We start from the raw sequence: 13018 nt of genomic DNA, 5'->3' as shown, positions 1-13018 counted from the left end.
AAGGGATTTCAGATCCTTTTTATTTTTACTAAGAAACCAAACTTGTGCTTCAGGTCTTTATAGCACTCCAAAAACAGGCTTCACTGTCAAGAACCCCATATAAACACTATCTCTTCTAAGACATAATAATTAAGGAGTCTGCATTCTTATATTTCTATTTACATCTTTCTCAGCAGGGTGGTTTTGCAATTCATTTCTTCTACTGACAGAAACCTGGGCTACTTTCAATGTTGGACTATCATGAGTTCTACCACAGTTCTTACTGGTTAGGCTTCTTCTGTCATAAAGCCAATGTTCTTTCTCCCTGGGTCCCCGGGAGGAGGTGTGCTCCGTGAGGCTCAGTGGTCCCAGTCACAGCACACTGGCGGCAGGAACACCCCAATGACATGGAGCTGGGCCTTGTAAGTACCCTAGCAAAGTCCCTGGGGGGTCTGTTCATCTTTTCAAAATATTTTTAACTTCTGGGGTTTTTTTAGATTAAATATGCCTATTGATCCGTCTTAATCATCTGGCATTTCTGTTCTGGAAGATTTACATCAGATGTATTTTTTTTACATGGTGGGTCTTTCTTTTTACTGTTTTAAAATATGTTAAGATTTCCTATGTCCTACTTGTAGCAAGACTATTTTCATTTATATTCTTTTTAATATTTATTTTATTTGAGACAAGAGAGGCTGGGCCTCTTGCCATTGCAAACGAACCCCTGACGCATGTGCCACTCTGTGTATCTGGCCTTATGTGAATACTAGGGAATCGAACCTGGGCTGTCAGGTTTTGCAAGCAAGTTCCTTTAACCACTGTGCATTCTCTCCAGCCCTTTCCTTATAACCTTAAGCAATTACAATAGTTGATTTAAAATTTTTGTCTACTATTTCCAACATCTGCATTACTTTGAAGTTACAGCCTGTTGACTATAATTAAGAAAGAATTCTGCCTTCCTGTTTAGGTGTACAATGGATTATTCTGCACTGTATTGTAAATACTGAAAATGACATGTAAAATATGTGAGTTCTGTGTCAGAAATGTGAAGATCTTTGTTTCATTTAAGCAAGCAACTTATTTTGCTTTGTACATACAAAGTCACACTTCCCAGGGACTGCAGTTACAGCAAACCCTGCCCTTGGTTCTTCAAAGCAGCAACACTAAGGAGTTGGTTTTTATTACCTATTTCCGTCACCCAACGTGCAAAATTCATTCAGTATCACTTTTTCCTCCAGTGCTTTACTCCCTCTAATTCCTGTGCTTTGTTTTATCTCCATGTAAAACCTTCTTCTGGCTGTGTGTAATATTCTCTTCATGGTTAACCCTGCTTTCCACAGAAGCATATGCATATTACAGCTAAGGCTATGCCAGAGCAAAACTTCTCCATGTGAACTTACCAATGGCGGGGTTACGGGTAATACATGCATACTAGAGTAAAGGCTCTGCCAGAGCAGAACTTCTCCACTGTGAATTTATAAATAAACCACAGCACGTTTACAGGTAACGTGTATGTTAGAGATTAACTACAACTAACTCCCTGATATAGCAAACATTGTTCATGCTTCAAACTATCATGTCAGACTCTGTGTCCTTCCCTTATTTTCCACCGGTGTGTACATTACTTCCTTCCTGACAGGAAGTCCCCAAGCACTAATGCTGTATAATCTGCCCTGCATGTTGTAAGCACAATCCCCTACTTTACGCTTTTCTTCCAACTATGTTCACAGAGCATGACACACATGAAGGTACATTTTCTGTACTGATGGGCTCTTCTAATATGAAGCAAAACTGCACAAGAGGAAAGTAACTACCTACAATCCTTTTTCTTTCTTGCTTCCAGACATTTGCTATTAAATTTATGACCTATTCTTTTATCCTACATGGATATGCTGCCATTTAGTTAAAATCAGGATTAAAGCACATTTATAATTTCATATCATGTATGTCATGCCATGAGGTAATGGGGATGAAACCACATGTGAAGCCAGCACTCAACCAATAAGCTAAGTCATATGACACTCACATATGCTAGCAATTCTTCATAAAATTAACTATAAATACCACATATTTTAGTTCATGATCTCTCATAAAATTTATGGTGAGTTTTAATTTCAGTAAAAAGTATCAAAGTTTCAGATATTATCAATTTTATAATATTTAAGTTCAAGACAGAACTCAAGTTATATATGAATACCTTTCTCAATTTGTCTTAAATTGATACATGACAGAAATTGTACATGTAAATGGGGTCAACATTGTTTCAATACATACCTGTATTATATAGTATTTAAACCAAGGAAACTAGATCCACCTTTTTCAACACTTATCATTTCTTTATGGGGTAAACTTTCAAAAACCTTCTAGCTTCCTGAAATGTAATTACATCCTTTTTTATTTTTATTTTTTGGTTTTTTGAGGTAGTGTGGTGGTTTGATTCAGGTGTCCCCCATAAACTTAGGTGCTGGGAATGCTAGCTCCCCAGCTGATGGATATTTGGGAATTAATGCCTCCTGGAAGGAGTGTATCGTTGGGGGAGGGCTTATGGGCTTTACAGCCAGTTTCCCCTTGCCAGTGTTTGGCACACTCTCCTATTGCTATGGTCCACCTTATGTTGGCCAGAGGGTGATGTCCATCCTCTGCTCATGTCATTGTTTTCCCCTGCCATCGTGGAGCTTCCCCTCGAGCCTGTAAGCCAAAATAAAACTCTTTTGCCCAGAAGCTGCTCTTGGTTGGGTGATTTCTACCATCAATGCGAACCGGACTGCAACAGGTAGGGTCTCACTCTAGCCCAGGCTGACCTGGAATTCACCATGTAGTCTCAGGGTGGCCTCGAACTCACAGCGATCCTCCTACCTCTGCCTCCGTAGTGCTGGGATTAAAGGCGTGCGCCACCACACCCGGCTTACATTACGTTATTCTCTCCAGGGCCTCTGCTGTGCCACAGCCACCGTTAGTCAGGAATGCCCCATCCCCTCCCTCTTGCTCCGCCCAGCCTCTGGCGACACCATGTTACTTCTGTGCATCCCACTAGTGAAATCGTACAGCTCCTGTCCTTCTGTGCCTGGTTCACTTCACTTATCATAATGACTCCTAGTTCCTCCCATGTTGCACATGACATGACTGCATCCTTCTTTTGATGACGGACAGGTATGCCACTGTATTTATATTCACATTTTCTTTGTCCACTCATGAGGCGATGGACTCTGACGCTGCTTTCACGCCCCGACGGCTGAGGACAGTGCTGCGGTGAGCACGGCGGCACCGACAGCTCCTCAGCAGTCTCGCCTCACTTCCTTCACATGAGGCATTTTCAACCAGTGAATGACTGATAATTTGTATACACTGGGTTATAGACCTAAAAAGTGTCACAGCAAACAATGAAATAAAAATTAAAAATTGCTTAAGCTATAGAAATAACCTAATTTTCAGATGTCACTAAGTCTGGTAAAAACAGCACATGAAGTTCACCATTCAGGAGCTAAGTAGTGGAACAGCCCATGGTTCAGAGATCTCAAGTGAACAGCAAAGTACACGTCACTACCAAATCTACCACTCATGACATATGTCACTCATCCACTAGTGGCACATTTTCTGACTGATCCCACTCAGTGTGCTTGGCAGCTACAATCACTGATTAAAGTTGAGAGAGGTGAGTACAGGATTTCCCATCACTGACAGAGCCAGATGGCACGTCGCAATGGAAGGACAGCACTACACTGGGATGAAGAGAGCTGAATTCTACGAGTTCTGCTGCCCTGACAAGACACATGATACTGAGTAGGTAATTTACTCTCTACAGAGCTTCACGGCGAGGCCTTTCTGTTTCCACTATACCCATATATAGTGCCATATATACCCAGCATATGCTGCACACTGTAGCACCATCAGAAGGGTTGTTGAATGATCACATCAGTGTACTCATGGTCTAGTCTGGAACAGAAGTGGTCTACATAGAGCCATAAGGAAAGTCAAGAAATGCAACACCTGCTTTTAGTATATGAATGTCCAGTGGGACATATGTACTGACTGTATCTTCAAAGAACTTGTACTTTTTAGACAAAATATTGGAAGACCTTATACTGACCACAATTATGTATCCTACTTCCTTTTTCCCTTTGGAAGTTATGTTTTTACTACTGTCTACTGAACAGGCTTCAAACCTGAAAGTTTGTTGAAATAGACACCTTTAAGTTAATATGCCCAAAACCAAGCTCTTTACCCAACTACCACATACTCTGACTTCCCTCAAACTTAACTCCATGTTTTACTTACCTGGGACAAGCAACAGGAAGTCATTTCTTTCTCCGCTGCTTCCACTTTCAAAATCTCCCCCAGATGAGCATGTTCTCAGCAGCTCCATTACTGCCTTTCCACATCAGCACACCCCCTGGTGGCTTCCCTGATTCTGCCTCTCCTCATTCTCTATTCTTCACACAGAAATGAGTAAATGATGCTAGTACTAGTTAATAGTACATTTTTTTGTTGTTGTTTTTTGGTTTTCAGGGGTAGGGTTTCACAGTGACCTGGAATTCACTATGTAGTCTCAGGGTGGCCTCGAACTCACAGAGATCCTCCTACCTCTGCCTCACAAGGGCTTGTTATTGCACAATGGTGGAGAATGGGCCCATAGCTTTATATATGTACAACAACTGAGTTTAGGTCCCAGTCCTTGGCTTTTTGAAACTAAGAACTCATTGCATAGCTCAGACTGGCCTTGAACTTGCTAGGTAGTCCAGACTGGACTAGAACTCATAATCCTCCTATCTTAGCCTGCCAAGAGCTAAGATTCCTGATGTGTGCCACCACACCCAGTTAGTTCTTTGTGGAATTCAGAATTTTCTCTATATTTTGCATCTCTCATCCAAGAAGAAAACTACAAAAATAAACTAGAAGGAGAGGCATATTAGGTTGTCACTGTACTCTGTAACTTCTAATTTAAAATCCACTTTATACAAATACAACCCTGCTTTCATGTATTCAACATAAGACAATGAAACACTGCTTTTATTGGTTTTAGACATTATAGTTTAAACATCCCACCTCCAGAACCACTTTTAAGTGATTCTGGACCCACCAGTCAATACACTATAGAATTCTATACAAACTGCCTTCTTTGTTATTTTCCTAACAGAGAGACTGCTATTAGTCAGGCTGGAGAGATGGCTCAGTGGTTAGGGCACTTACCTGAATGCCTAATGCCTAATGACCTGGGTTTGATTCCCCAGTACCCACATAAAGTCAGATACACAAAGTGGTGCATGCATCTAGAGTTGAGTTTCAATGGCTAGATGCCCTGGTGCACCCATTCTCATTCTCTCTCTCATCTCTCTCCTTGCAAATAAATAAAACATTTTTTAAATATTTCTCTTAGTTTCTATTTCAGTCCAAACACAATTATTTGTATTGCCAAACATGTTAGCAGTGTCAGGCTCTGATACCCAGGCACACTGCAGTCACAGCTGGGGATCGTCAGGTAGCTTAAGCAGGGTACAAGGACACAGTGCTATTTAGACTACACCTAACTTTGGGTTAACTACTCATAAGATGGAAGGATTTAAGTCTATTACAAGAAAATAATTGAAAGTAGATGTTTAGGAATACTACGATAATAAAAACTTGTTAATGAAGTTCTGGCATAAAAACTATGTCAAATTTTATAACGTTTCTTCATTTTGTTAATACCGTGTGATTTCAAGTCACATATTTCTCTGCTTTTGAGTTCAAATACAGATTTTCCACAAGGATAAATTACCTTAGCTGTAATTTTTGATTAAAATATTATATCAATCTACCTTGACCAAAAATTCCCTGTTAATTTTTTCATTTAAATATATGCCATGAGGGCTGGAGAGATGACTCAGTGGTTAAGGCACTTGCCTTTGAAGCCTAAGGACCAAGGTTGGATTCCCTGTACCCACGTAAGCCAGATGCACAGGGTGGCACATGTGTGTGGAGTTTGTTTGCAATGGCTAAAGGCCTTAGCATCCCCATATTCATTTTCTCTCTCTCCCTCTCTCTCTCTGTCTCTCTCTATCTCTCTCAAATAAATAAATAAATAAATAAAATGCTAAAAAGTGTGGGGGGGGACTGGAGAGATGGCTTAGCAGTTAAGATGCTTGCCTTCAAAGCCTAAAGACCCAAGTTCAATTCCCCAGTACCCATGAAAGCCAGATGCACAAGGTGGCTTATGTATCTGGAGTTTATTTGCAATGGTTAGAGGACCTGTTGCACCCATTCTCTCTCTCTTGCTTCTCTCTCCCTCAAATAAATAAATAAATGCTAAAAGGGGGGCTGGAGAGATGGCTTAGTGGTTAAGGTACTTTCCTACGAAGCCAAAGGACCCAGGTTCAACTCACTAGTACCCACATAAACCATATGTACAGGTAGCACATGTGTCTGGAGTTAATTTGCAGTGATTAGAGGTCTTGGTGTGCCCATTCTGTCTCTTCCCCTCCTCAAATAAATAAATAATATAAAAATATTAAATACTTGGCATGAAAAGAATTCATTTAATTCTAAAGCTATAGTATTCTACCCATTTCTCTCTGAGAAGAAAACTAGTCATTTTATTTAAGGGTATTTGTGTCTGACTACACAAGGCAATTATAGTAAGTCATTAAGCCTGACAGTAGGGGTCTTAGTCAACAAACGAGAAAACTCCTGTATCAATGGATGATGACCACCATCTTTGTTCAGCTGTCTCAACAGCAACTTCACTGTCTGTACCTGTGAGTGAAGAAGGTCTGGCAAAGCACCAGGCCTCACAAGCACACACAAACATTGCTGATCAGTGTTTACAACGGCCACATGCAGAAGAGAGTCCACACAGCATGCCTGATGCTGCAGCTGTCCTTGGGAGGCCTGCTTGCAAGGTTGGCTACTAGCCATCTGAGAACTTAGGTGTGGGGCAATGTTCTCATAACAATACTACTTATTGGTAAGAGTGGCCTACTGAGCCCAAGCTACTTGTGTAACAATACAGTTTATGTGGAACACTACTTTCCTTCCAGGGCTACGAAAATCTGTACCAGTTGGGGAGAAGGCACCATAGGACCAGCACCCAGAAAGTATTCTGGGGATGCGTCTCTGATCAGCTTCCCTGGTAGGCAACAGTGCACAGGTGTTGCCACAACTCCATGCAAACAGAATCAGGACCACCCTGAGTGAGTATGGGAGCCTCTCAGAAGCCTGGGCCCAGTTGTCTCTGACGTTATCCCGTGTGCCTTTACCTTGTCTGAGTCTCAGTATCTTTTACCTACAACAAGCCTTAGCCAGGATTATGAGTTCCTTGAGTCCTACCTAGAAAAACCCACAGGGACCCCAGCAAGGTCCAGTGTAAGGACACCAGCAGCAGCCAGTCTTACATCAAGTTGTACCTTAGAGCACATACAGCAGTCACACACGTAAAAAATATTCATCATATGTATGATTTTGTATCTCCTCTCATATCCTCTTCATATACCCGAGCCAGTCTGAAGATGGTTGCAACTCTACTTTGATGTTATTTAGTATTAGTGAACTGGGGAAATGACAAAAATAGAGGCAGTAATGATGGTGCAGCAGTTCAAACCATAAATGAAGTATCGTTTTGTTTTTGTTCTTGTTTTTGGTTTTTGAAGTAGGGTCTCACTCTAGCTCAGGCTAACCTGGAATTCACTATGTAGTCTCAGGCTGGCCTTAAACTTACTATGATCCTCCTACCTCCCCCTTCTAAGTGCTGGGACTAAAGGTGTGCACCACCATGCCCGGCTTATAAATAAAGTTTTTGACACCTTCAAGTAGCATAGCTGGACAGAGACCAAATAATCATTTGTAGTCGTATCAGTGCTATTTTGATAATTCTCTACCTGCCACCTTCTCAAGGAATACTCTACAATTTCATACTTTCTCTTATTGATCTTTTCACATATCTGTGGGATTTGGCAAAAAGCAGTATCCTCCAGTTGTATGTGAACGGCGGAAGAAGGCAGGTAGTGGATCGAGCTTTTGTGCGAGCTAACCATCTGAGCTTCTCACCTCCTTCAGGATGAGACCTTCATGCCGGACAAAAGATCCAGGAAACTAGCAAAACTAAAGACATGTGGAAATGAGGCAGAAGAGGGCCCAGCCCAAGGCATGAAATGAGTCGATGAGTAGATCACAGCTAGAATAAAAATGTCCCAGGATATTGCTGGTAGAAAGTATTTTTTAGGTCTTGATAGCTAAAAGGGTCTTATTGAATGATTCAACATAGAGGCTTTATATTAAATTCAACTGTATACTACAAGAAATGCTTTTTTTAAGATTTCTTTATTTATTTATTAGAGACAGAGAGGAAGGGGGAGGAGAGAGAGAATAAAAATGGACATGCCCAGGTCTCTAGCCTCTGCAAACAAACTCTAGACACATGCACCACCATGTGTATCTGGCTTACGTGGGACCTGGAGAATCAAACCTGGGTCCTTAAGCTTCACAGGCCTGTATCTTAACTGCTAAGCCATTTCTCCAGCCCAAGATTTTTTTTTTTAGTAACATAGCAGATCAGTGAAAATGTTTCCAAAAGAAAAAAATGACAGCACAATATGAAAACTTCATCAACATGTGACAAAAATGTACTTTAGGGCTAGAGAGATGGCTTAGAGATGACTGTGAAGTCTAAGGACCTAGGTTCAATTCCCCAGTACTCATGTATGCCAGATATACAAAGTAGCTCATGTGTCTGGAATTTTATGCAGTGGCTAGAGGCCCTGACACACCTATTCTCTCTATCTGCCTTTCTTTCTCTCTTTCACACACACACAAATAATTAAATAATTTTTAAATCTACTCTAAAATATTACTAATGTAAAAAATATCATTAAGTTAGTGAAGTAAGCCACTAGAAAAAGAAAGTTGAAAATAACCTTCAGTTTGTCAAAGCATTTCCTTCAAACAAAGTTTTAAGTCTCAGATCCAAGAAAAAATAGTGATTCCTTCCTCCACAGTTTCTGTCTTGTCTTGGGAGGGTGAAGGAAATAGGCCTAAGCAAGAGACACTCGGCCCCTCTAGAGTTTCCCATCAGTTCTCTTCACAATATGCTCAGTGTGCACTGTGGTCACTTATTCTCATGGTTCCAACTGCCATTAATACCACTGGCAAAGACTACTAGAAAGTTTAATTTAAATTTATCATTTTCTTTTAATATTAAGCGTTTATACTTCTGCCAAAGTTTCCACAATATAAGATCAGTAATCTCTATGTCTCTGTATCAACCACCCCCTTACTAATCAAATCAAAGCTAAGTTCCAAAAGAAAAAATGGTAAACACTAATTTTCCCATTGAAAAGAAACCTGATTTCACATTTTGTATTTTGCATTCTTAAAAACATGTGGGATATACACACATACGCTTTTTAGACAAGGTCTCAAGATGTAGCTCAGGTTGTTCACAAACACTGCATACTCCTGCCTCACCCTTCCTAGTATGAGGACTACAAGCAAGCAGCACTATGTCTACCTTAAAGGCATGTTTTACAAAGCCAGATTCTCAACCAACACCAGTTTAACAACAAACACTGCTGATTACCTTAACACTAATACTCCCTTGTTCAGAAGTTACTGTTTTTACTGTATTGGAATGAAATGACTCCGTTCTAACTTGTACAACCCTACTGCACAATTAGAATCATATGACTGTATATTAATGTTAAATTTTAGAAGCATTAATCTATATAACAAAGAAACAACTCAAATGTTACCTATGGCTGGAGATAAATTTTAACTGTGTTTAAATGTTAGGTGAAAGGTAAAACTCAGACTAAACCAGGGCAAAATGAAAACCAACAGAGTGCATACAGGTAATAAAGTCCCATGGAAGCTGGTTAGAAGTTATAATGAAGGGACAGCTACTAAGAATATAGCAACCTGGCTGAAATGGACATTCATTAGGGTACTCGTTGCATCAATAGCGACCATTTGGACTCTGTGGTCTTTATCAGTGTCCCAGCTGGTAATGGTTGAAGGTTAATGCCTTACCCCATTCTGTTCAATTTTCTATCCTAATTAGCCCTCTAAATCTATAGCTGTGAGTACCAAGTGTCTGCGCTCAAAAGAAACTAATTAATGCTAGCAAATTAGATCAAGTCCAAAGATCCAACAGCCAAACTCTTAGTTAAATGCTGCTTGTTAATAGGAAGTGTGGCTGTCGATAACTGCTGTTGGGAACTATAATGAGGCATCTTGCTTTCACTGAAAGTGATTTCATTTCTCTTTGTCCCTAGAAAAGCTGTTCCATTCCCTTCACAAACCTAAGTTGCTGGCAGCCTGACCCAATTCTTACGATCAGCTGGGTTGAAATGACATGAAAAAAAATTAAACAGAAAAGCTTCCCTGCATAATAATGTTTCAGGCATTTAGCAGGAAGTCAGATCACTTATTAAAATTCCTATATCTTTATCCAGGAACCACACAATTAACATGCATAATGCTTTTAAGAAAACCCTATAATTATTTAATAAAGCAAAGGCTATACACAATAAACTTCAATGGAAGGGTTCTCATTTTAAATTACATCTTAGTGTTCTGCTTAATGCAGCCTTCTTCCACTGCCTGACTGAGACTAACATATATGACTTCCTAGTGCACATGGTCAAAGGGAAAATAGCAAGGGTTTATTATTCTTCCAGAAAAGTCAACTTTACATACATTGTCTCAGACCATATGGCTTAGGAAATCAATATATGATTATCTATAAGAAATTCAAATTATAAAAATCAATTAAAGCATACATTCTATTAAGGGCAAATGCATTATATAATCTAATCTTGGGTTTGAGGATGCTTTTAGTCTTCAGAAGTTTAGTAAGTTTTTTAAGTTTTGTATTTTTCAAAAACAAAAACCCATGACAACGTAATAAACAACTTAGTTTTTGATAAAAATTTAAACATTAAGCCCTTTCTTTTCTGCACCATCATAACACAGTGTAGTAACACAAACACATGGTTTAGTTGTAATCCATTTCTTCATCTCAGAGTCACTGTCCTCAGGCAAAGGCAGTTCTGAAGCCCAGAGCCAGACAGCTACTGTCTCTCATCTGCGGCAGGTCACTAAATGTCTTCCCATCTTTCTCTCCTTGGAGATATCAGAACAACAACTTACAAAACAGACAATGCCACTTGGATTTACCACTCTCAGCTGACATCACAGTATTGGGAACCTCTTCACCTGAATGAGGATCTGCCGGAGTTCCATGAGCAGGCGGAAGGTTTCCTCTAGAGATTACCAGCATGACACCTGCCAATGCCAGATGTGCACTGGGCCCTAACTGCAGGTGCCACTGGGTTAATTTCTCCTGACACCTGGGGCGGGGGCTGAAGCAAGGCATTCTGATTAAACTGCTAATTCATGGGGAAAGCCAGTAGGATTCCATAGAATGACTATTTTAAATTATAAATTTGTAGATGGATTTTACAATGTCATAGTCACCAACATCATTTGACTTAAGAACCATAAATGACCGCCACACAAATTGAGTGTAAGGACACACTCTTGTGTTGCCTCCATCAAATTGAAAAAGTCATCTCTACAGGACAGAAGAAGAAAGGAAAGCAGGAAGGTCCCCAGCATGTGAGCCTTCTGGACAGCCTTCAAATGCAAGTTCATGCAGTCGGCTCCCCATGCAGATGTCTGCGGATCTGTGGCCCGGTGCCCTCAATGAGAATTATAGTAATCCCTGGACAAAAGCAACTACAGGGAAAGTAGAGAGGGAAGCTAGAAAATTAGTTTATGTTAGCAAAATTTTACTGCTTCTGTTTCAAAAGGTATTTATTTGCATGTGGGGGGGGAGGGGAAGAGGGTACCAGGGTTCCTTACTTCTGCAAATGAGTGCTCACACAGCTTTACAAAGGTAGCTGGGGAATGGAACCTAGGCTGGCAGTCTTTGCAAGCAAGTGTCTCTAACTGCTGAACCATGTTCCAGCCCATTAATGATTTTTTTTTGATAGGAAGAAGTACATTATTTTTAAAAGACATTCCCATAGTCACACTGCATCTACTTTTCTACGGCCATCATATGCAGATATGTTATGGCGTCTTGTTTCACCCATCACTGCTCTGCTTACATTGTCACTGGAATATGACATATGCATCAACAGAATGTTTCTAGTTACAATACACTGGAACATCAGTGAGTGAACACAAGCATGTGCGGGACCCTAGTGCAGGTATTTACATGAATCATTTCCACTTCAAAACAGCACATGGGTACACACACACACACACACACACACACACACACACTCATTGCAAGTCCTACCTAGGTTCCATTAACACTCCAGGGGCAATGACACTAAAGAAAATCACCTTAGATAGGTGTGCACATGCACGGCGACAGATGACAAGCAGTTCCGTGTTACATGTGATGCTTATTTGTTCCCTCTTAAAATTACCAGAATTTGCTTTTCCAGAATACCCATAGTAAGTTTTTCTCTATAAAATTGTACGAGTAATTTGGGGCATGATTTGCAATTGTAAATGAACTGAGCATGCCTGGAAGTTCTGGAAGCTGCGGTGCGGGCGGTATCTCAGGGGAAGGGTGAGAAGCAGCTCATACATACTGATGACTGAGGACTTGACTCAGAGGCCAAGGATTAAACTCACATCATATGATTATAGACAAATTTGATCTCTGCATGAATATTTGAATCTTACCTTCAACTTGTTCAGAACACCTCTCTTTGGCCTTTTCTCTCATTATTTTAGGGATCAGAACATCCTTTTCAACATGTCTGAGATGCTGCTCTGGAAAAAAAAAAATACATATGTATAGTCTCAAGTAAAAAAAAAACCACCACAGAGGGGAAAAAATAAGCACTCTGGTTCATATAAAAATCTAGGCAAATAAGAAATGCAATGGTTAAAGTGCATGTTAGGGTTAACACAATAAAGTCAGGAACCCTAGATAAAGCTGACCAAATAAGAAGAAGAGGGGCACCCCGAGACGACATAGTAAATTCCAGGTCATCTTGGGCTCTCGGTGAAACCCTACCTCAAAAAACCAAAAAATAAAATAAAATAAGCA

The 13018-nt window shown here is 40.3% G+C and overlaps 1 protein-coding gene across 1 annotated transcript in view; it reads right to left on the bottom strand.

Annotated features, from left to right (window-relative positions):
• The window catches only part of Cmc1 (C-X9-C motif containing 1), a 69446-nt gene that overhangs the window by 36633 nt on the left and 19795 nt on the right, over positions 1-13018 (bottom strand). The window contains exon 2 of the mRNA XM_045136770.1: positions 12649-12738. Coding sequence (XP_044992705.1) covers positions 12649-12738 — 90 coding nt within the window. The remainder of the gene's footprint in view (positions 1-12648; positions 12739-13018) is intronic.

This window comes from Jaculus jaculus, chromosome 17 (assembly GCF_020740685.1).
Source record: "Jaculus jaculus isolate mJacJac1 chromosome 17, mJacJac1.mat.Y.cur, whole genome shotgun sequence".
Taxonomy (NCBI): domain Eukaryota; kingdom Metazoa; phylum Chordata; class Mammalia; order Rodentia; family Dipodidae; genus Jaculus; species Jaculus jaculus.
The sequence above is the reverse complement of the archived record's forward strand: the minus strand, read 5'-3'. Positions and strand labels throughout refer to the sequence as shown.